Source organism: Meleagris gallopavo, chromosome 4, assembly GCF_905368555.1.
Source record: "Meleagris gallopavo chromosome 4, MGAL_WU_HG_1.1, whole genome shotgun sequence".
NCBI classification, from domain to species: Eukaryota; Metazoa; Chordata; class Aves; order Galliformes; family Phasianidae; genus Meleagris; species Meleagris gallopavo.
The window spans coordinates 63690430-63714941 of NC_139407.1; the positions used below are offsets into that span (position 1 = coordinate 63690430).

The 24512-nt window shown below is 41.3% G+C and overlaps 1 protein-coding gene across 3 annotated transcripts in view; it reads left to right on the plus strand.

The window, feature by feature from the left end:
• Positions 1–4033: 4033 nt before the first annotated feature.
• The window catches only part of FAM53A (family with sequence similarity 53 member A), a 65885-nt gene continuing 45406 nt past the window's right edge, over positions 4034–24512 (plus strand). For 2 of the 3 annotated variants that reach the window (XM_085223640.1, XM_085223643.1), the window contains exons 1-2: positions 4042–4183; positions 23118–23372. In XM_085223640.1, coding sequence (XP_085079766.1) covers positions 23295–23372 — 78 coding nt within the window. In that variant the 5' untranslated portion in view covers positions 4042–4183; positions 23118–23294. Of the gene's footprint in view, positions 4184–23117; positions 23373–24512 lie in introns of all 3 variants that reach the window. The other variant, XM_085223642.1, reaches the window with a different exon arrangement.

Consider the following 24512-nt stretch of genomic DNA (forward strand, 5'->3'; position numbering starts at 1 on the left):
GTCAACGGGAAAGTGACCCTGATAGAAACAGGATCAGCTAAGGATTTTATTAGATCTGGAATGTTTCTGAGAGGCCTTCATAAATTTGTATTCTGAGACAGAGGCCCCTTTTCCGTTTTACACAGTTTATGTGGAAACAGATGAATAACTAAGAGTGATTACTAAAGGAAGACAAATATCACGACTTGAGGTAAATTTACCTGAGACTTGATATCAGTATCCCAACTTTCTTCTTTGCGTTGCTTTTAAAACTCTTTGTAAGATCACTATACATAGTAAAGAAACCAACTTTTGGCTTAGTAATGCTGTGCGAAGTAAAAATTGGTTTACAAAGCACCTTTCAACCAACTTGAACCAGAGCATTGGAAGTGTTTATCTTAACTTTATGAGCAGCTCCGCACTGTAGGGTATTAGATACTTTTCATACTTCAATTCTTTAAAGCAGTATCTAGACCAAACAGTTGCTTGGCTCTTTATCTACAACTAGTTACAAAACAAAAATAAATTTTAAAAAAGAACTGAGCTGCATAGTCTCCTCCATTTCCATTCTTGATCTCAAGTGGTAATTTGCCTAGATTGGCATGAGCTTACCACCACATACATATAGCATTAAGGTCTAGTTGTTTTTGCCTGAGAGGCAAAGTCAACGGGCCACACATGCCTACCCGTTGTATTATGAGTAAGAAAGGAAAAACATTCCCCTTTGTTCCTGAATAACAGGTCCTACAAGCTAGATGGATCTAGGAGATGGGGTTTAAGAGGAACTGCTATTCCTATTTGTATACAGAAGTCTCAAAGGACCAAACTCAACCTATTATCTGTATATATGCTGAAGACTTGTATATGCTTACTTTAGCACTTAGGTGCAAAAAGTAACCACCAGACTGATATCTTGAGCAATCACACCACACATCTGTTTCCCCAGGTGAAAACTTTCTCCCAAGGGTCATTCTGATTGTCTTGTTGCACTTATTTTGGCCCATACTTTATGGTAAAGTTATTTTGTGTCACTACCGCTTTAGGTGTTTTGTTTTCTTAAATTTAGAAACGTGTCTACATTCGTGTGTCCCACTGTTGTGTTAGAAACAGATGGCGCTTCCTGGAGACACACAGTTGATTGAACAGACACTGACCACTTTAACATGTAGTAACATGTTTGTAATTAGATACTCTAAAGTGCTAAAGTGCTAAAGACAATCACTATCAGAACTTCTCGAGAGGGAAACTTAGGTATGTATTTACTAAGACCTGAACGATAACTTCGATCCTCGACAGAGCTTTACTCTTGAGTATAAAAGACTATGGTTTCATATTGAATAATGTTGATTAAAGCTCCCACCGCCCTGTTTCAGATCATCCACTCCTGTCTTCCATGCTAGCCCACTAGTTTTGTTGACCCTTGTAGCTGTATGTAAATAGCCCATGAAGTAAGTTTTGGGATGCAACCAACTGATCAGAGTAATTAGCACTCCTGTAATATCACCAGTTTAGCGCTCAACTTCCCACCTGCTTCACAATTAGAGTTGAAAGCAGCTCCACCACAAAAGGACAGAGTATCAGCCCTTGTCACAATGGAAAAACAGTTGATAAAGCTGGAGACAAGAATGGAAGGTGATTAAAAAAAATAAAAATGAGGGGACAAATTACAGTACAGCATTATAGAAGATGGGATAGAATACTGAAGAGTCTGTAAGGTAATTTAATTACTGTGTGGTTTTATCTAAGTTGAAAGTCTCCAGCTGACTGCTGGGGGAAAGCAGCTGTAGCCCCTTTCACATGCCTCCCCCATGGCCACATGATTGGCTGTAAGTAAACTGTTGCAAGCAAGCAGAGTTCAGTTTCAGAAGCAAAAGATCTGTCTGGTTTTACCTTACTTACAGCAGAAATACCACAGGAGGCTGTGGGAAAGCACAGTGCCTTAAGTAAGGGTAACTATGAAAATGGTTAAATTTGTACGTAAGGGAGAACCAATTTTACATCAAAATCTTTCACCTCAGCTGTTAAACTACAGTGGAATACTTAGATATAATAGTTGTGAAAGATGAAACTGTTATGACTTATTATTTTTTTTAAAGAAAAAATTAAATTGTTAATTCTAAGTTTGGATAAGGATTTAGCAACGAACTACTTGGAGGATAATTTGTTTTCCATGGTGAATTCTGTGTACAAAACTGATTACAGAATGGAGCCAAATCTCTGCCAAAGATACGGATAGGATCGCAAAAGCAGATGAGCTACAATTTCCCATGCACTAGAATTCACAACAAGGCCAGAAGCAAAATGAGCACAAGCAGAAAGTATTTCAAGGGCCAGGACTGAACTATGGGAGAAAGCTGTGCCTTTCTCTGCGAACCTTTAATCTCTTGAAAGATCTTTCTAAAGAGAGGTAGGTGTTGATATTCCAGAGAACTAGTACGTTAATTTAAATATTCACTTTATAATTTGTGAAAGGTATCTTGGAAAACTATCTGAAAAGATTTCAGACTAAGGTTCGCCGAAATAAAATTGCAAACACTTTCAAGAAAAGAGGATATTGAAGGAGGCAGTGAAAAAAGAAAAATAATGGACAATAAGGAGCACAACCTGGCAACGCTGTTTGAAGTGGAATTGGTTTTAATGTATTGGTCTCCTAGAGTTAAAATTCTGCAACGATGGTAAGGCTCTGGCACAGGCTGCCCAGAGAAGTGGTGAATGCCCTATATCTGGAGACACTTGAGGTCAGGCTGGAGGGGATCTGAGCACCTGATGGAGCTGCAGGTGTCCCAGTTCATTGCAGGGAAGTTGGATTAGATGGCCTTTATAGGTCCCTTCCAACTCAAACGATTCTATGACTGTGAAATAAGAATGTCACAAGCACAGTTTTGATTTGGATTCTGCAATCCTAGCTTTAGATACCTACTGCAGCATGTTCTACTTTATAAAAATCTTACAGGATAATGGGGTAAAGTCAACTGGAAAAAAAAAACACCTTTTGTGTCATAGGAAAGGTGTTGAAATGACGTGGAAAATCTGAAGGACAGGTTGCAGAAGGCTGAAATAACAGATGCTTGTTGTAGGGATGCCAAGAGCTTGTTAGTAGTCACTGTTTAATAAAAAATACCCGTAAGCCAGCAATGTTAGGCCTGTAGGCAAGAGTAAATCAGGGTTTGGTTTCTCAGAATGGTAGGGATTATGCACCCACATAAAGCAGCCTCTGCCCTGACAAGCGTACAGTGTAATTGCTGTCCAAACACATCCCACTTCCTCGCTGTGATTGACTCATAACTGCTTTTGAAAAACTCCCATAGGAATATTTCTTGCAGGATAACAAGCGGCTTGATTTTTTTATTTTATTTTATTTTTCTGGCTTCCATCTTGAGAGACAGTAGAAGATGGCCCCAGCCAGGCGGGACCCCCGGGGAGCCGCACCTGAGGCGCTCCCTGCGCGAGGCGGGGAGCAGACAGAGGGCAGTGCAGCCCTAGCAGTGCGCTGCCTGAGCGGGCGGAAAGAGCCGGCTGTGGGGAAGGCAAGAAACAAGCTGGACCCGGCGAGGGGAAACCGCGGCGGTGGGCTAGAGGAACTTTAAGCGGCACGTTCGGGCCCTACTCCGGCCCCCGGCAGCTCTCAATTTAGCTGAGAGCCGTGCCGCCGCCGCAGCAGCCTAGGCAGAAGCAGCGTCTTCCACCCATCCTGAGGTAATCCTCTCATTGCCGCCACCGCGCACGCTCAGAAAGGACGGGCCGAAGCCGCACGGCCCCGCGTCCTCCTCGTAGCCCCATCCGGGAACGCGATGACGTCATCGCCCCCGGGCGAGGAGCGCGGCCCTCTCTCTGCACAAGCGCGCCTCCGTACGCTCCCCGGGCTCGCCAATGAAAGCGGGCGGGCGCTACGCCTCCTGGGGGCTGTAGTTTGCCGCATCCCCCGACCCCACAGCTGTACGGTCCTTCGGGGCACAGGTCCGCCTTCAGCCTCTTGTGGGCGGGGCCAGCGCGCATCGCGGCCCAATAGCGGGGCGGGTGAAAGGTCGGTGGGCGGGTGCTGCAACCAATGGGAGCGTGCGGGAGCCGGGCGGGGGCGGAGCCAGCTGTGTTTTGTTCAATTGCCGTTGAGAAGCCCGGTCCATACGCGGAGGGGAGGCGGCCCGTGCGGGCTCAGGTAGCGGCCGCGGGTTCGGCGGCGGCGGCGGGGAGGCCGCGGGCCCGGGTGAGAGGGCAGCGGGTAAACGGTGGCCCTCAGTGATAGCGGTTGGGAGCTGCCGTGCGGTGGGAGCGGGGCGGGCGGTGAGGCCGAGGCCCCTTCACGGAGCTGCGGTAGCGGCTGTGTGTGTGCGGGGAGGGCACCCGGGGCTGCCCTTCCCTGCGGCGGCCTCCTGTGTGAGGACGCGTGTGCGGTGGGGCTGCGGCTGGAGCTGAGCCTGGCTCCATTTTCCGCCGCTGTTACAGGGAGAGTTGGGATGGCAGCAGCCCTGCTAAGAGGAGAAAAAAAAAAAAAACCGTACGTAATAACAATAATTTTTTTTAAAAAAAGCATCCCGAAATCTTCACGAAAATACTTCGGTGGCGTTCGGAATCTGAACAGGGATTTGGCAGGCGCTTAAAATCATCAGGTCGCAGGCCGGGTGGTTATTTAGGAGCAATCCAGGCCTTTGTGCAGGCGTGGGGCTGCTCCCCGGGGTTGCTTCCATCCCTCAGCAGCCTCGGGCAGCTCGGTTCCGAATGACGGCCTCAGCGTAACGGGCTGAAGCGTCAGACCCGCTCCTAAACGGGCTCTTTGTGCTGTGCCAGCTTTTCTTTGGGCTTTGTTCTGCTTGTTTGGCTTGCCAAACGCTCCTGCAGCCTGCACGCAGGATTCCATAAGAGCGGTTCCTGGGGATTTGAGGTGGCCCTCTGGGTTGGCATTGCGTCACTTCTCTCTTAGCAGACAGAGTCACAGAATGGCCAGGGTTGGAAGGGATCTCAAGGATCATGAATCTCCAACCCCCCCGTTACAGGCAGGGCCACCAACCTCCACATTTAATACCAGACCAGGCTGCCCAGGGCCCCATCCAATCTGGCCTTGAACGCCTCTAGGGATGGGACATTCCAGACAGCTGGAAGTTGAGTGGCTTTCTCTTTAGGTAAGGCCCACGTCCCCCATAAGTGCTCAGAAAGTTCCTGTGCTTTGTAGCAGTGCTGTTACTTAGGGGTAAGAGGCTGCTTTCAGCGCTGAGCTCCAGGCCTGAGTCAGAGCTGAGCTCTGTTCTGCTTCTCTGTGCTTACATTAAATTTAGCTCCTGAGAACACTGGTTACAGCCCTTATGGTTATGTTGCCTCCGATTCATATCCTAACTGCTAGGAAACGTTTCCATCCAGGCCATTTTTGGCAAGAAGCAGAAGGTTTCTGCATGCTGTGGTGAGCTGAAATATTTCTGGATAGGTTTTAATTGTGAATAGGCTGATTGCTTCGGGTCAGGCTTAGGGAATCTGGAGCACAATGTCTGCTAAATGGCAGAAACTTTCCAAGCAGAGCATGTGACTTGAGATTTGGTTTTATTGTAAGTGCAATGAACATGATACAAGAGCTTGTATCTTTACAATTATTGTGCTTCTGAATTGCCTGTGAGATGCACGTTCTGAGGCAGAAAATCAGTTTTTTTGGGGAGCTAAAGCATACATCCTGATCAGCTTTACATAAGGTGGTTTCCATGTGGTTAACGTGGAACTGCGAACTGAAAAATGTTTGCTACTCATTTATTTTGAATTTCTGGGAAATGCTATTAAAATGTCAGTATTTTCAATCATCCCTCATTTTAGTCAGTAACAAGGCTCTTTGGCACGTGAAGGTGCTTGCTGGCTATTAGATATAATGTGAAACTGATTTATAAGATCCTTCCCTAATGATACTCTTCCAGGCCACCTTGTGCTGTGGCCATCTGCCTGTCCTCTAGCAGCCTGTATCTACCAATGTGTAACTCACTGTTATTGTCTCTTAACTTGAAAATTAAAGTTAGTTGAGTGACTGTAAAGAAGTGTCTTAGATTGGGCGTAGTAATTTTCTGTATTTCCTCTTGAAAGCTGTTTAGTGCAGGGTACTGTGATTGGGAAGAATGAGGAGGCTGAAAGAAGAAATATCTTTATTTGCAACGTTTGTGTTTAAAATCTTTAGAAGCGCATGGCAAAAAGCTGAATTTATGAAATTACACTGGGCTGAGAGTTGGAAAGTTGAACTTTCATATTACTTCAATTTATTGCATTGATTGTTTTATTTTAAAATGGTACGTGGGGCTGATTCTTTCCTATAAGAATTCCTTGAGAGTCTGGTAACCATTATTGTGGCTCCCTTGTTTTAGTCCCAACCTCTTTTCCCTTCTCTCTCCTTTCTCCCCCTTCCTCTATTGCCTCCCCCAATCTGCATTCCTTTGTGCTAGCAGTGATGATGGCAGTTCTAGTCACCTCCTGTGGTTTGATAGATTATTCCCTTTAGAAACATGTGTACTTAAAACTTTCCAAACATGATTCCTTTTTTTCTGCTCCCACACTTTTTTGATGATGGTTTTGAGTTTTGTTTGTAGAATTTGTCCTTTCCGTTTTTGCTTTGAATTTTCTCAAACAGCAGTGAGAAATCTTGTTAAACCTTTAATGGAAAGTATTAGTACTTATATTGTTGTTTACATTTCTTTTTGCATAGTTGGGAGGTGATAATATACACAGCAATTTTGCCTTTTGGCAGCACTGAGTTTCCTTCTTCCTTGCAAGTATACAAGTTATGTTATTTTAGCAGGAAACTTTGCTTGAAATTTTTTATTTCTCTAAAGTAAATTTGGGCTATTTTTAAATTACTACATTTGTCATCTTGTTGTTCATGGGCTATGCAAGTGTAAAACCTAAAATCAAGAGAATTGTCAGCGCTCTAATATTAATCTTCTCTACTGTTTCTTTTTTTTCTCGAGTCAATCAGTTCATGCAAGTAATGTCATCAACAAGCTGGCAAGGAAGTCACAACTGTCAGTGTTTTGTAGTGGGCAGAAATAACTTGTGAAGGCCGTGTTTCTGTGAATTGCTTGCTCGGGGTGAGGCAGCAGGCAGGGCTGTTGCTAAATACGTTATCTGGGTTATGGCTCTTGGTTTCCTGACAGCAGTATTCTTTCATGCAGGCAGCTGAAGATCTCGCTTTAGAATATATAAAAAGTTTCTTTACTGCGTATGAAGAAAACTTACTGAGTTGCAAAACCAGAATAATACAGCTAGTTTTGCACTGCTTGTATTTGTGTTATGTTATTGAAACCCTGTCCATCACCTGTGTAATGCTTACTGATGTTAGTGGTAAGAGCAAGCGTTCTGATTACCTAATGTTAGCATCATTGCTCTGAATTTGACATGGCAACGTTGGCTGAGGACCTGTGAAAATGAACCTCCAGCTTAAATAGTGCAGGGAAGACTGCTTGCCATGGTATGTCACATTGCAGGCCCAGAGCTTTGGGGCACACAAAGACCCTCACCCAATGCCAGAGATGGTGATTGCTCTTCTATGTGTGTGGGTACAGATAGGGCTAAGGGTGTGAAACCGAACTGCGTTTTGCCTAGAGCTGTCATTAGAAGTGTTTGCAGAACTGTCTCAGTACAGTCAGAAACGCATGTTGTTGCAGGAAGGGCATCTGAGATGGAAGAAAGCAGCCTTTGCTGAGCTTTAAAATTGGAACCCAGCTGGTACAGGAAAGAGTTGGTGTCTGCAGCAGCAGCAGTGTCTGCACCTTTACTTTTGTGCTGATGTCTGTGATTTGGGAAGACAGGACATGAGTTCCTCTTTCCTGAAGAAAACTTGTTTCTCCTTGTCAGCCCAGGCAGTTGGCTTGCTGCTGCTACTTAGTGCATTTAAAACTTACGGGTTTATGGAACATCACAACTATAATTCAGAGATTTCTATATTAATGCCACAGTGAGTTAACTTCTTAAAACCAAACAAGAACCTTTACTGTCCTAATGGGACCTCATAGGACAGGGCTGTGGCTCCTCTTCTACTGTCACCTTCCCTTGAGCCAAGAACAGGAATAATAGGAGCTTCTGTTGGTGCTATATTAACTTTAGGTCTCTAATTTGCATCTCAAATAACATTGTGAAGAGCTTTAATGCCTTTGAGGGGTTTGGGAGGTTTTTAAAATTTGTATGTTAAGTGTGCTTTTCAGCCTAATTGGGCAACTCGTATTATTATGGCATGTTTAATTCTTTTCTGTGCAGTTTGTGTTGAGGTAAATGGTACTATGTTCTTCCTTCACCTACTCTGCACCTATACTATGTCTTGCTATCTTGTTTGTGGCTTTACATTTTGCAGTATTCCTGTTCTGCACTTCATGCAGTTACTAGTGGATACTTGGGTTCTTTATTCTACTTGTCAAAGCTTGCTCACAGGGTAAATTCTTGTCTGCTTCCTTTAACTCCCCCTACTTTCCCACTGACAGATGTATTCCTTTGAGGGTTTTGATTTGACCTCTTCTGATTTTAGAGGGGTGAAAACTTGAAGGAAGAAAAAAGTTGCATGTCATTTGGATCTGTCGAACCCTGTTGCTTTTATCAACTTCCAGACTCCAGAAATCACATGCAGAATGTGAAAAAGCCTGGTGTGTTTGGAGTCTGCTGTGGTGTAGGGTGTGAATCAAACATGGAATAGTGGAAATGTGGTTGGTCAAATGGCTCTGGAACAGAACTTTTTTTGCTAATTTTTCGCAGTCTTAATAGCAGTGGCAAATAATTACTTTTTATGTCCTGCTTGGAATGGAGCACAGTGCTGTGTAAGCATGCCCTAAGACTACTGCTGTGCTTCACAGCATCATTTGTTTCACGATATTTAGTGAGGAGGAGGAGAGAGGAGTAATGAAAACAGCATTTGGTAAGTAGCTAATCAGTGAACTGGCTAAATGTGGTATATATTTCTTCTAGTGGGAAAGAAGAGTGAGTACCTAGAACCTCATCTTTGCTTTTTTAAAATGCAGTTAGAAATAAAACCAAGTTGATGAATTTGAGGAGTGTGGGTGACTTGGGCTGAACTGAAGTGCTGTGGCTTGCTGTAAGGGCTTGGAGAGGTGAGAAAACAACAGCAGAGCTCCTGGTTAGAAGAGAATATTTCTGTCAGTGAAACCTGGGCATGAAGCTGAAGCTCGGGGCTGCTCACCTCTGTAGATGTTGTTTTCCACTTGAACCTAGCTAGATGTATGCTTGTTTGCCATGTCTTCTTTCATCAACACTGCATCCTGACCAGGCTTGTTCACTTCAGTGTTTGAATAAGAAATCACTGTGCTTTGGAGATGAGGCAGGATGCTTGTTGCACTTACTCCAGTTTTTCTTTTGCAAATCTGTTCAGAATGAGGACCTATAGGTCAGATTTGTATCTGGTGAGCCATTTATATTACCAGAACTATTACAGTGGAGGAAAAATACATAGTATTTTGTCTATTGTATGTTTCTTAGGTGTCTCATTTGTGCTTAAGCTCTTTGTTCATTTTTCCCCAGTTTAATGACTTCAAAGTTTGCACTTTCAGTGTGAACATATAACTTATTTTGGGCACAGACTTCCTTGACTGGCTGTAGCTAATGCTGTCTGCTTTGGCTCCATATCTTCAAGGTTCTGTATCTGTCAGTTTTTATTTAGGAGTATTTGGTTTGCATGCAGTGTTTTCCTATAGCCAAGCCTAAGGCTACAACTGCAGTAAAAGGTGTGTGCACGTGCTCTTGTGAGGATGCTCTGTGGCACCACAGTGAAAGCCATTATATCACTGGAATGGTGCTTCTTGGTTGTCAGAAGGCATCTGATTCTGGAATTTGTTGGTCAGGGCAGAAGGATACCAATAGCATACAACAATGCTGCTGAAATTCTTGTATTGCTGTGAGATGTAATTGGACTTGATTTATGTCTGCGTGAGCAAAGTATGAGGCAGGTATGAGTTTTCTGTTGTCATACACCAAAGGCATCTGGACAAGCAAACATTAATCTAGAAATTGTGAAGGTGTTTTCTGAAAAATGAAAAGACTGATTCTAGCTCATTCAGAATAAAAATATCTGATTGGATGATGGACAAAGACACTACAGTAACTTCAAATTGAGATAGCCTCCAGAAAGGGCTGAAAAAGATGTGGGCTGGTTGTAAGCCTCATGGCCAGCTGTGTTGTGCATCTAATGTGATTCATAAAAAGTTTGACCAGCTCTACTTTTTCTCCAATTCAGCATTTTGCTTGTCCTTGGCATTAAAACTAATTTTGAATACAGAGCTAGACATGTTCCTTTCTGCAGTGCATGCTTACTGTCCAATCCCATGGGCATGAGGGACATCCATTCTTATCCCTGTAGTAATCTTTCAAAAAAAAATTTGAACTGTTTTTTTTTTTTGTCATCTTCATGTTTTCTCATGTTTTGTCTCTCCACATCTTCCCTGTCCCTCCCCCCCAGCCCTGTGACAATTTTGGACTATATAAAGCCAGTGTATTTGTATCTTCATGGGAAGTGATGTCTTCAGCTCTAATTGTTCTTTTTATTTTTTTATAACCCCAAAGTTAGCTTGCATGGATCTTCAAGTGTGGTGCTTGAAGCCCAACTTTGTATTCTAGCTGAGACTTTCCTGTGCTGATCGGGTTGAGGCTGTTTTCCTGTGTTCTTGTTTGTGCATCTCCAAACATTTGACTTGCCTACGAGGGTTCAACCCTTGTTTCAAGGTCAGCTTGTTGCTCCAGTGCAGCCAGCAGCTTTCTGTTGAGGCCCTCACCTTGCTGTTTGCTTGGTTAATGCTGCCCAAGCACACCTTTCACGGTTGAATTGTATCTGATATCATTCAGAACAGTTTTGCAGTGTGTCAAAGTTGTGCAGTTTTGTTTTGCATTTTTCTACTTCTCTGCTATTTGTCCCATCGTTTGTTTCTGACAATTTAATCAGTGAATTGAACTGGATTCCTGCTTGGTGTATTCTCCTGTGTGCCACTGATAGCTGCTCTCTGGGTATGGTTAGCCAACAAGAACTGCTCTTGCTGTAGAGCCTTTACTTGCTTGCCAGCATCAGAAGTCATTGAATTGTGTGACCTCGATGGCTTCTCTCCTGTCCCTAAGCCCTGTGTTGGGATGCCAAAGTGAACACAACTGGGTGCTGCTCACCTCCTCATTACTTTTCAGTGTTTAAAACAGATTTGGGGCATCAATAACATGAATCTGATTCTTTTTGATGTTGAAGGGAAACTTCTGAAACTCATGTCCAGAACTTTAAGTGGTGTGTTGCTGCCTGGGCTCAAACCTGTCGCGTAACAGCCTGGTGAAATCCTAACCAAACTGACATCAGAAATCTTGAACTTTCTAGTGAAGAGTTTCTGCAAGCCCCATCTCTGTTAGAATTGTTTGACAAAGTTCTGGAAATGCTTCTCGTTGTTCTTACGGCCTCCATCCCTGTTAATTTTGATTTCCACTTTCCAGCAATTTCCTCAGTTTTGCTCTAATCATTGCACAGTGCATGATCCACACATCTAGGAGTTGATCCTCATCACCCAGATGCAGTCAAGTACAGTTTTAATGCTGTTGGCTACAATGTGTAATTTCTTGTAACCGTTTCTTTCCATTGTCTGCTCCAAGGAGACAGGCATCTATCCTTGGCAATCGTGCTGCAGTCTTAAATTCAGAAGAAGCTTAAAAAATGTGGTAATCTTTTTCTAAAAACATTTAATGCTGGTCTGTAAAATCCTAACTGAGAGCACTTCAGTGGTTACTTCTGACCTCCAGCGTGTTGCCAAATGTAAGGCAGCATCTCTTGGAATTGAGGTGTTAAACAGTGTGGGTGATGAAAAGTATATTGAAGAATCACGGGGGCTGGAAGGGACCTCAGAAGATCAAGTCCCACCCCCTGCTAAAGCAGGTTCCCTACAATAGGTTGCACAGATAGGTGTCCAGACCTAGAAATAGATCAAATGGCACTTTTCTGTCACAGTAAGACGTACATAATACTTCAGTTGCTCTTGGATTGAAAATGAGATTGAATTTTATGTACCTTGTTTGTCAAAGTCTTTATTAAATAAGACTGTATTAAATAAATTGGATTAATTGAGAAGCTTCAAAGCAGCATTTCAAATAAACTTAATTGGAAATAATATATGACTAATGATCTTGACTGCCTTAAGAACAATGTTTCCAGCAGGACTGCAGAACTAGTGAGAGAAGGCTGGGATCTTCCTTTCCCTGCTCCCCATTTCTTGCTTGAGCAGGATCAAATAATACAATCAGTTTCTAAGTTTTGAACTTGGTGAACTGTTAAACAGAACCCAACTGAAGCAAATGCTTTTTGCACCTGCAGTTGTCAGAAGCTTGTTTATCACTGAAGTTCTCTTTGGGTTCAGGTGCTGAGCCATTGACTTCCCTTGAACGCAGTGGTTTGGCGTTTCAGAACTTAAGCAGGAAACATATTATTGCTCTTTACAGACTATTGCATGTTTAACCTTTGCTAGAGTGAAGATGCCAGAATCTCAGATGTAATCTCAGAGGCTTATTTCGGAGCGTTTAGATAAAGCACGCTATTATCGGTATTGAAAGATTTCATTTGAAATCTTTCTCTTGGAGAGCTGAGAGTTTTCAAGTGAAGAGCTGAAAGGACAAGCTTGCATGTCTCTTGCTGTTGACTGATTAAAATCTTTACTGTTTTGTCCTTCAACTTGGTTACCAGGAGCTGATCTTGTCAGAGCGCAGTCATCTGTAAGCATAATTGCCCAAGTGGAGAGGACACAGGTTTCTTGTCTAAACATTCATGGTCCTGTGCTCTCTTGCACTATTTCTGTCTGCAGGTGTATGTGCTTGACCTCCTAGTCAAGAAATTTACCTGCCACCATTTGAAGCCCCAGCCTTATGTCCTGATCAGTAAAGATTTAAAACAAAAAAACTTTCTCCGTCCCAACTTTCACTTCTTGTCAGGCATTCTTGGGGCACAGGTAAAACTGCACTGTGCTGACACACAGTCAGTGATACGTGTGTGCTGGTTGGCACTTTGTGTCCATTTGCTTCCCATCCAGCAGCATGGTTTTGCATTAAGGCTATGTACCCTATACTGGGTGAGAGTAAATACGGCTTGGAGTCCTGGTGACTTCAATAATCCACTTTGGCAAATGAATCCCTCCACAGACCTTTCTTGTAGAATTAGTGACTCATTCATTAAACATCTGATGGGGTTGTGGTAGTGCACACTGAAAATGCTGAGATTTTCTTTCAAGCCAAAGATCCTTTTTCAGCATTCAAAAGCAAGGAACATCAATGGAATTTGGGGGAGTTCATTTTATACTGTTTTTTTCCTTCTCTTTTGTGGTGTAACTTCTGCTGCCATGAGATTTCCATTAGTTGTAACTGTTACGAAAACTTTTCCTAAATACCTGCTGCAGTTGTGTTCCCACCTTACTTTGTGTCTTGAGTTATTTAACAGAGCATTTCCTGATTAAGCTGTTTAGTGTGCAATTGAAGGCTGAATGCTCAGGCAAGCAAAGCAGTTGTCTTGCTACTGGAATGATTTAGTGAACTAGGAGAACCTAAGCTGCGTAACTCAAAGGAATTTATTGAAGTAGCTGAATAAGCCTGGCGAGAGGGATGCTCCTGATGACACATGGAGCAACATCTGAATTGAACCTTGAAAGTCCACACAATATCAGTGTATGTACTGCTGTCCTCTTTCTTTCCATTGCTATAGGGAACTCTAGTTATGGTCCACTCGTACTTTGAGTACTGGCGGATTGTTTCTGTGGGTTCCTGTGTGGTAGAACAGTATGCGTAGTGTAGACCTGTTCAGCAGTTTTTGACATTTGGAAACCTACAGGGCTGTGCAAAACGGAAGCTGGAAGCCATCAAACAGCAGTTTAGAAGGGTAAGGAGCACCAGCAACAACTTCAAGCTAGTATTTGGTTTTGGTATTTGTAATGCAATGTATGAGACCTCTGTTATTAAAAAATAAAAATAAAAATTGTGCTACTTGACAGCTGTGTGGCCTGTAGACTTCCTGAATTCTAATGGGAGAGGTAGCTGGATTGGTGTTAGAAAACTTGGTGTTTGAATGCTGCCTCCTGAAGTCCTGGAGGTGGTGTTTCCTGCCAGAAAAGTTGAAGTTTCTTGGGTAGGAAATTGCAGATGGTCAGCCATGATTGAGAGCAAGCTTGGGGCTGTGAAAGGGTACTTGTTCTGTCTGTTACATATGGTATCTTGTATCTGCTAAAAGCCATTCTGTGCTCCTTCAAGATAGGTGATAGAGCAGAAAGCTTGGACTACTGCATGCCAGCCTGAAGAGGACTTTATTGCGTAGTTCTACCTTTAACTTACTTTCTTTTCTGAAGCTTTTGGGTTTTATATGGAAATATCCAAGCAGTGAAGTGCTAAAATAAGGGTATGCTCACTTGTTGATTTGGTGCAATTACAAAATGATCTTCTGGAGAGTTACAATTTTTAGATAGAGATTGAAACTTTCCTAAATTGGGTGCAGCTCTGTGTGTCCTGAGGGAAATGCTGCTCTTAATATGCAGAATTAGGGCAGTAAGGCTGGGGGAGTGTACTTGGGGTTATTACAAGCACCACGATGCATGGTTATTTACAGAACACTGCTAAGCTCTCGAGTTCTAAATTTAGCAGTGTCTTTAATTCACCAGCTGTACTATTTATTGAAAAAAAATATTTGGTCTGCCGTAGGTTCCTTGTTTTTAACATCCATGCCTATACGCAGCCTAATGTTTGGGAGACTTCCCTGTGTGCAGATTATACAGCTCGTTAGATCTCTGAAATGCCACGAAGTAGCATCTGAACACAAATGCTTTTCACCTGGCTTGAAGCCTACAGCTTGAACACTTCACACTAGGGATCATAAAAACAAACATACTAGTTGGGCTTTTTGTTCTAAATGAGTCAGTCAGATGTCTGAAACTCTTCAGAATGAACCTGAAGGCAAATAGGAGGAGGCTTAATAGCTGTATTTGGGGAACGAGGTGTATGGGGGGGATTTGTATAATCCCTTAACACCAAGCCCATAGGTTTGGCAACACAACAGCACTGCTACTGGTTTCAGCCTTTCACAAGGGTAAGGGTGTGTGTTAGTGACAGTGTTCACTGCACATGTAAGTTAGGGGTCAGTGCTATGTGTTTTTCAGGCCTGACTATTTTTAAAGCTCATGTCTGTGTGACTTCTTATTTTAAGTGCAGTCACTAAGGGAAAGTGTTATTGCTTATCTTCAGTTTTTTCCCTGCCTTTTCTTTAATTGGAGTGAGGCAAATATCCCAGTAATAGAGCCAGTTTATCTTTGTACATTTTACAGCCTTAAAGTAGTATCTTGTGAGTGTTGTATAAAGTGAATCATTTGCTTTAGTTTTAGGTTGGTGGCACACATGTTTCTCCATAAGCAAATATTCCCTGTATAAATTACTTTGCAGTGAATGTGAATTTTATATTTCACTAGATATAAAAATGATAACAATCCATTGGTTTTTAAATAGAATATTTTCTAAACAGTATGTGGAGAGGGAAATTAAGTCTTCAATCTGTCAGTGATGTCACAGACTACAAGTAGAAGTAATACTCTCAAGTGACGATTGCCTGTTAGGTTTTGGTCTGAACTATTTAAATGGCCAGAGTACCTGGTCTGAGCTAGCACAGTCTTGAAATAATGAGTGTTAGCACACTTTGTTTATGACTATAGCTAAAGCATGAGGTTTGTGTGTAAAGCCTCAGTAGAACAGACTTTGTTCCTCAACTCTGTACAAGAGCATTTCTGCACTTTCTGCAATCAGGCTGAGGAGGAGGAAAAAATCAGGTTCCCACGTTGTGGGGAGGTGACTGATCATAGACCAGTGCTGATAGCTAACTCTGAACATAGTAGATATTTCTATCCTTTGGGAAAATTAATGAAATCCTTGCCTGTGATTGAAGTAGTGGTGGATTATTTTAGGAAGGAACACTAATAACAGAAGTATCTTGATAAAGGACACAGATTGTCTGTTCTCCTGTCTGACACAGATACTTCAGAAGATGCAGGATCACTTGTCTGTGATGTGAATGTTAACTTTTCCTCAAGTCTGAAAGATGGGTTGAGACTTCATACTGATGCAAGCTGGCAATAATAAAAGCTTTAACCTTTGGCATTGGGTTGAGCTCTTCACTTCAAACTTCTGTGGTGATACATTACCTATTTGGGTATGACCTAGAAAAAGTCTCATGAGCTTATTCCACCACTGCTTCCATTGTTTCAAGAAATGTATTTCATAATACCTCTTATGTTCACTCTTCCTTCTGCTTTTTGGAAGGAGATTTTCTTCCTGATTTAAAAATGAACCCAAACCACCTGGGAGATTAAGGGTAGTATTTCTTACGACAGTTAATTCCATGAAAGATTAAAATCTTCCATTTTTCTAAATTCAGATTTTATGAAAACAGGTTTAGGTTTTTGCTCTGTATGTTTTTTTTCAGCCAACCTGGGCGGATTCTGCATGTGAAGGAGAACCTCTGTGCTGAAGTATCACCTTTAAGCTCTTTCCAAGCACATCATCTGGCTGTGAATTTTGCAAACTGGAAGCCGCCAACTTCAGCCAGGATATTCTTTTTAGTTTAATTCTGGTTCTTCTGCTTGCAGCTTCCATCTCACATGGGAGGCTTTGAACAAGGTCTGTTTCTTCAATCAGAAAACGGAGTACTTCTTGTTCCCTTTGAGTTCAGAGGATTTGCCAAAACATGTTGCATTTTAAGGAATGGTCCAAAGGCTGTGTTTGACGGTTCAGTCTTAGCTCCTTTTTTGCAGGAGCTTCTGCATCTGAAGTGTAGGGGTTAGAATATAAAGGAATGTATAGGATGCTGTCTTTGTTAACAGTTTATATTTTGTCGGAGCTGTCTCAGTGACCAGATGGTGCTGGAATGGTGATGCTTTAGGGTCAAAATGTAGGGAAATTCAGGGCTCCATTGCCATTTCTCTGCATTTGAGGCATGTGGACCTTCTATTTGTTCTCTTCTATTGCTGGAGGAGATAGCAACCCAAATCCTTTTTTTTTTTTTTTTTTCTTTTCCCACTTAGAGTGGTGAAATGTAGTCCTGTTTGCATGGTAGGTGAGGTATGTTCTTCTTTGGACTTTTTTGAGCTCTTTATATTGCTTATGCTTCCTGAATCAGTGGAATATCTGAGAAACTTGATTCTAGTGTCCATCAGTTAATATAAAAGATGCCTTCCAGCATTTTTCTCGTCTCTTTTTCTTGCAGTTTTCTGCTGAAGTTGTGGCAATCATAATCCAGGCTAGAACACCTCATAATGTTGAGGCTTTCTTCTAATAAAAACTGGCTTATGAAAGAATTGTATGGAGAAAGCTGAGAGAGTCTGTAGCTCAAGAAATACCTCTCTAGTCTTTAAAACTCTCTCAAGTGCAGATGTTGGAGCTAGTTTCTCTGGCTTCATTTTAAGTTTCAGCAAGTAGGGAGGGTTTTGTTGAGCCTTGCCTTTTGTGTTGCATCTCTTCAGGGAGAAGAACTACTGTTTAAAGAGGGTTTGGTAGCTGTGAAACTGGTTATTAACCGTACTTTCTTAACCCTGTTTGGATTAGCAACTTTGTCATTCTAATACAGTATATTTTTCTACATGCAGAGAACCTTTGAAAACAGCACAACGAATTACTAGCTAAGTGAAAGGAGAGGGCTCTCACAGTGTGACACATGGGACTGTCTACTTCTGATACCTGTCTTGTGAATAGTTCTGTAGTGGCAGAAAACTTCATAATTAAAGTTTCAACTTAGGCTTGATGTGGAATTTTGGAATGTTTCAAAATAACTGCTCTGCAGATTAGTGCTAAAAAGCACTGAAAGTTCAAATAGTTCTCTTAAAATGCATGCTGTTGATAACCTTTCTGGGCTAAAAGTTGGTAATAATAGTCTTATGTTGCAAGGAATGCTTAGCCTCCCTGTGAACTTCTTAGCACTGTGGTAAATAGTGTGTTTTATAAGCAGAATGCTCTCTTTCCACTTGGAAGCTGGACTTGTGCATTGTGAGAAACTAGATATTAGATACTTTTTTTCAGATGTCATAAAGTATTAGTTTAGAAGTTAAAAAACAAAACCAACCTAAAAATACACCCCTGGTCTTCTAGTTGTGCTTGAAGCGAGGCAAAGTTGGGATGGAATGGACAAAAAAAACTTTATTGGTTTTGCATGGTGTTTCAATTTTGAAATGCTTCCTGGTTGCTGCGGGAAGTGCCAGGAGGCAAAAATCACAGCCTCTTTCATCTGAAGTCTAGTAGCAAAATCACCTAGATCTGCAGTTAGTACTGCTGGGGTGATTAGCTGCTTTGGCTTGCTGAAGCAGAGATAATATTTTAAAGGACCTACTTATCCGAATTGGAATTTTGACTCTAGCTAATCCTTTTCTTCTGCTGGAAGCTGGCTAAGTATGTCTTTGTGGGATTGTTGGTAATAAGGGCTCCGTGTAGTGAGCTGAGCAAAGAGTAGGAAATAGTATGAAGAAAGAAAGAGAACAACTTTGAATCTTCTCAGTGGGTAGTGTTAGTTCCATAGGTAGAACGAGGGAATTGCAATCTTCAGAAACATCTACATTAGTGTTATGGGCAAATAGTCTAAAATCTTGTGATCTCTTCTTTATCCGAGATGGAACTTCAGGGACAGAGGAGAAATTGTTAGAAGTGTTTCAAACAAATGTAAATTTTCCCAGCAAGAGAACTGTTGCTGGAACATTGTGTCCTGCAGGATGCAGAATAGTAGGAGTGTGTTGGAAATGAATTTGGCTGCCTTACTCTCTAGGAGCCAAGAAGAGATTTTTGAATTGGCTTTATATTCTTCATCAAGACTTTTCATCACTTTGAAAGCAGGTTGTCAAATCAGATGAGCCTCTGGCATCCTCTGCCTGGGGAGGAGGATCCATATTTTTAGTAGTCTTCCCAAAAAAGACCCCAATGACATCACTGAGAAGATGCAGAATTTGTGACATGAGCACTTCTCTCTCCACTCTTAGTTTTGGCAGAGATGTTAACAGGCATTACTATTTGTGGCTAAAATTTTTAAGAAATAAGAATTTGTATTAGTCTTAATATACAAATACTGTAGTAAAACCTCTTTCTTTAGTACTGTAGAAGTAGAACTACAAACCTATACTCAAATTTCAGGATATTTGTTGTACAACAGAAATTTAAATTTGGAAATGATGGCGAAACTGATATCCATCACAGGCATTCTCCATCAGTGAGGAATGTTAGCTCTGGCTTGCTATTGCATTTGGAGTTCCTTGGAGGTTTTTTTGTATCCCACTTATGTTATTCCTTTTCATTAGTCTGTCTTTCAGCAATAAAAATAGCTTCTTTACCCTCCACCTCCTAGTTTAAGGAGATCCTAGCAAGATTAAGCCTCTCCCAGCACAAAGACTCTAACGTCTTTTGTTATGCATGTTTATCTTGGATGCCTCAGATTTCTCACTTCGACCTAATGAGGCTTCGTAAAGGATGGTGTGCTAAGGGAAAGATGGCCTTAATCTTTTTAGGACCTCACCAAACTTGGATCTCCAAGAGCTATTGTTTTCTTCAGGTTTGGAGATCTCAGCAGCTGAGCAAGGCAAGTTCAGACAGACTGTGGAGCCTTTGTGGCAACAGAGGTGTGTATCTTTGGGATATGCTTGTGGCTTGCATAAGGCATGTGGTTGCAGCAGTAGGCAGAACTTAGTGGCACGAAGAGCCCTACTGTGAGGCTACTGGAATCATGCAAATGCAGCAGGATCCATCCTAACAAGGATGGCCAAAGGGTTCCTATGACTGAAAATCCAATTAGTTTGAAGCACCAAGCAGTGTGGGGCATTCAGCTTGATGAGAGTGAAGGGTGATTGGAAAAGAAAGTCACTTGCCTTGAAACAACTCTAAAAGGAAGGTATTAGGAAGAAGTACATAAAGAGATTAACATTTATATGGGTACCTTAAGCACATACTGCAGCAGAGGATCTTGAAGCAAATGAAGACTACCAGAAAAAGTGAAAATACCATGAGGAGTTTTCGTAGCCCATGGAACTTCCTTATAGGTGGCATTGAGAGCCAAGATCTTGTAGGACTTGAAAATTTTGTAGTATGGACATACTGGTGAAGTCTTAAAATGACAACTGCACAGAGAAGCCGGAGTGACCCTTAAAAACCTTCCATTTTCTAATGGCCAGTGTGAACTAGGAAAGATGAGAGAAGTAATTCCTTGTAGAGCATGAGTAGCTCAGCTCCTGGCAGCTAGGACTTCTGTCACTGAGTGAAGGTGCTGAGACTGCAGGGCTGATTTCAGCTGGCTGTGTGCTGCTGGATTTTAGTGCATAGGAGTATGGATTGGAAAGGAGGAGCTAGGCATGTTCAGACCTTGCTTTGGAATGGGGGGGGAAAATCTAATTCCTAATTACAGGAGAATCTGCTTGGCAGATTGTCAGAGTGGATTACTTCTGAGTGAGGCTGGTCCATGATGTGAGCTAAAGTTTGCTGAAAGAGGATGAGGGAATTCCCTTCCAAAGCATCCTTCTGGTCTGAACTAAAACCCGTTCTTCATGCTTGGTTCTGAGAAATGGAATTTGCTGATGTGGGGAACAGCAGAGCTGTTTTGATGCCTCATCTAAAATAAATAAATACTGCTGATAGCTGTGTTGGCAACGTGAGAAACACTCTTGGAATTTCCAATTTGCTTGTGGTACCAGATAGATTTGGGTGGCACGTGATTAGAGACTGCTTAAATGGTTGTAACTCAAGTATTACTTTCAACATCAGGTAAGGTTTAAATGGATGGTCGTTGTGTGGTTCCGTTTGATTCTGAAAGTGCTGTGCCTTCCCATTATCCTCTCGTATAACTGAATGTGTTGGGCAATTAACTAAAAGTTAATGCCTTTCTATTTTCTTCTTTGTGCTATGTGCACTTAATTTTCCAGTGAAGCATTTGAAGATTAGAAGACTAAGCAAAATACAAATACATCATATAGCTAAATGATTACAGATTAGAACCTTGCTTTTCCTCTTTTTTTCCCCATAATTTTATTGGATTTGTTTTCTTCTATTTCTGGGGGAAAAAAAACTCAAAAGCCTTAAGCTTAGTAGTTAAGCACTTGCTGAACTTTTCAGCTGTTTCTTAATAGTAGCCTCTTAGCTGCAGAAATCTTAATCCTCAAAATAATCTGAAAGTCTTTGTGCTGGTTAGTAGGTCCTTTGTTTTCATAATATTTCTAGGCAGTGTATGGTTGACTTATGCCATCCAATGAGTTTTTTTACTTGTGTTCTGGTTTTCTAGATCTAGTTCCAACTTTGCCAGGGCCAGAAGGGACGTAGATGTCCCTTTACATTACAATACACTTGAGCATGCTACTTCAAATAATACTTAGTTCACATTTGCCCTTAAACTTGCTCACTATTTCATGAATCACTCTTTCCGTGGCAGCTGCTTACTTTGGAAAGGGTTTCTGTAACTTTTACCAGTGAGCACATGAACTTGAACACTATTGATAGTTGACTCGGTGTGATTTCAGAATAAGAAATGGTAAATATTTCAAATCTTTGGGTGCTTTCCTGGAAGATAGGGCACACTCAGTAAAATGTCTCCATGTATTCAGATATCTGGGAGCATTATATATTGATCACAGAATCACAGAATTGTAGGGGTTGGAAGGGACCTCTAGAGATCATCGAGACCAACCCCCCTGCCAAAGCAGGTTCCCTACACCAGGTAATATTGATGTAAGCATTGCCTTGTTGCAAATAAAACTAGATAGGAGGATGGGGATGAAGGGATGGTCAGAAGTTAGGATTTTTGGCACCTCTCAGCCTAATTAGGAAACTGGCAAAATGGGTGTCTGTGAAGTGCATAGTGCATGGCCAGCATATGAAATCACAGTTGAGCTAACAAATAGATAACAGGTTTCAAAGGTAATTGTACAATTAATACCTTAAAGTTTTAAGTGGGTTTAACTTTGGTCACGGACTGAAGCGACTTTTCTGTTGCTACTACTGATTACTTAAACAGCTGATAAGGAACACTGTGGAAAGGATGGAGTATTTTACACAAACAAATTTTCGGAGGTTTTTCTGCCACTTGTTTTTACCATGAATTTTAAACTCTAGCAAATGAAAACAAAATTCTGATTTAAAAGTTGTCTGTATTCTTTCCTCAAGCCTTTTTTTTTTTTTTTTTTTAATTTGCTTGAATTTGGTAGTGCTTGTGTATTGATTTTTATTTTTAATTCTGTGAAGGGTAAATACAGTCATGGAATATATACTCAGCAATTCTCAGTTACAAAAGCAAGAGTGTGGTTAGTGCATGCAGTAGTGGATCATCAGCAGCAGTTTATAAGGATGTTTTGGTTAAGCCAGTGAGGCAGAGTGACTGAAAGAAGTTCTTGGGAGTAGTATGGAGAAAGTGTGATTGCTATGGATGCAAACTTGCTTTTGGAAACTGGAAGGCGATTTGAGAACCATGTTGAACCTAAATGACTTTGTGATAGAAGAAGGAAAATAATTACATTTTTCTCTGCAAACTGATGAGGAGTTAGGTGTAATTGAGGAAGAAGAAAATGACTTGCTGTGATATAAGCAACAAGCCAATATGGAGTGTTGGAAAGATAGTGAGGAATGAACTGTGTAGCAGTTAAAAGTTACTGATGCTAAGGGAAGAAAGCTAGAGATCCTATGATTCTATGTTTAGGAGAGGAGGCAGAGAGCAGATCTGCTCTTGATCCAAACGATTGCTCACAGAATATAAACATCTAAGCTTTTGTCAGTGATGTTTTTACATGTATGGTTATCTCCTGCTTACCAGGTTAAGATCTGATGTTTGCTGACAGACAGCAATTACATTGCCTTCAAAAAAAAAAACAAAAACAACAAAAACCACAGGAATGCATTAAAAGTAGCTGAGGGTTTGGAAAGTGGTTAGTGCACTCGAGCTACCCACTGTTCCACTCTTGTTTTAAAAAGGGTTTAGTGATGGAACAAAATGGTGTAACTGAACATACAGCAGTATAGCATGTAGCTGCATGTTTCATGGGCTGTTTTAGTACCTGGCTACATTTTCAGTGTAGCTGTTTAAATGCAGGACCTGCTCACATCTTCCTGGTCCAAACAAGTCATGTTATGACAATACTAATTATGATGTATGCAATAATGTTTCTGACTTCTTCCTTTTTCTGTCTCAGTTTTACAGAAAAGCAGACATGAAACACTGACAGCATTTGGAAATAAACTTTGGCAGTAAGATGGAAGCATAAATCTCAAGACTTTAAACCAAAACAGAAATGGCTTGTGATTGTTGAAACAAGACACCTAAGAGCCTCCAACACTTCTGTGTGAGCAGTAGAAAAGGAACAACTACAATGGTAACACTAATAACAGAAAAGCTGCAGAACCAGAGCTTGGATGATCTGACGTGTAAAACGTACAATATTAATCTGGTAAGGATATATCAAAATTGTGCAAATATGAAATACCGTGTAATCAAAGGCAACTCAAAACTACATTCAAGAGTACAGATCAGCCGGACTGCCCTGTCATGTGGATTGAGGTTCTAAGGGGGAAAGCAATGCGAATTTTGTGTGGTTGATTTAAGGAGATAATTTCTTACTGCAATTATCTTTTAACCTTCTGTTTTCACTTAAATAGTTGAAAGCCTATATACTAAACAGAAAAAGAACTATCAAGGCTTCCTAATATTCTTTTTTCTCCAACAAAACCTCAAACCTGCAACTTTCTTTGCTTTGTATGTGCTAAATATCTGACAATGCTATTTAGTTATAAATATCAGTAACCACTTGTTGGTAGCTGTCAGCATGAGGAAAAGAAGATAACCATTTAGTGAACACAGGTGAACTGAAAGTAAGATACCTGACCATTGGCTTATTGATCTATGTCAGTAGGTCCTTGCTTTATCAATGTGTCAGGTGTCTGGTGAGCTTGGAAAAGCTCTGTAATATTTAGTGTTTATTTCTGTTTATTGCCTGTGGGCAATTCGGATGTGATATTCAGACTAAGGACTCTGTAACTTCACATCTGATTTGTGAGATTAGATTCACTTTACTCCAGAGAGAGTTTAAGAAAAGGTGTCTCATGTTAGTCTCCTGTTGATCTTGGGTGCCCACCTGATACCATACTGTGCTTTATAATGCAATGCAATATAGCACTGCAGCAGTTTTGTTTCATTGACTTTAATTGCAATTCTACAGATGAAACTGAAGGGTACTAATGGAACGGGGTGGGAGGGGAAATCAATGACTAAATGTCAAAGTACTGTTAAACTCTGCTTCTGTTATTTAATTATTAAATAATGCAAGCATTGAACCTGAGACATGTTCAGTTACTTTTAGCAGTAAGACTTCTTCCTGTGTTGTAACCTGTACTTCAGGAACTGAACAGCTTCCTTATATATTTCACAAGTACAAACCTGGTCAGTCACAGACAGTGGAGCTTGTGCATAAATACCTCTAATTCTTATATATGAAGTGCTTTACTCTTCCACATTGCAAAGAAATCTCAGGTGTTTTATACACGCATGCAACCAGATAAAAAAGATATCTAGTAGTATGCACTATTCTTAA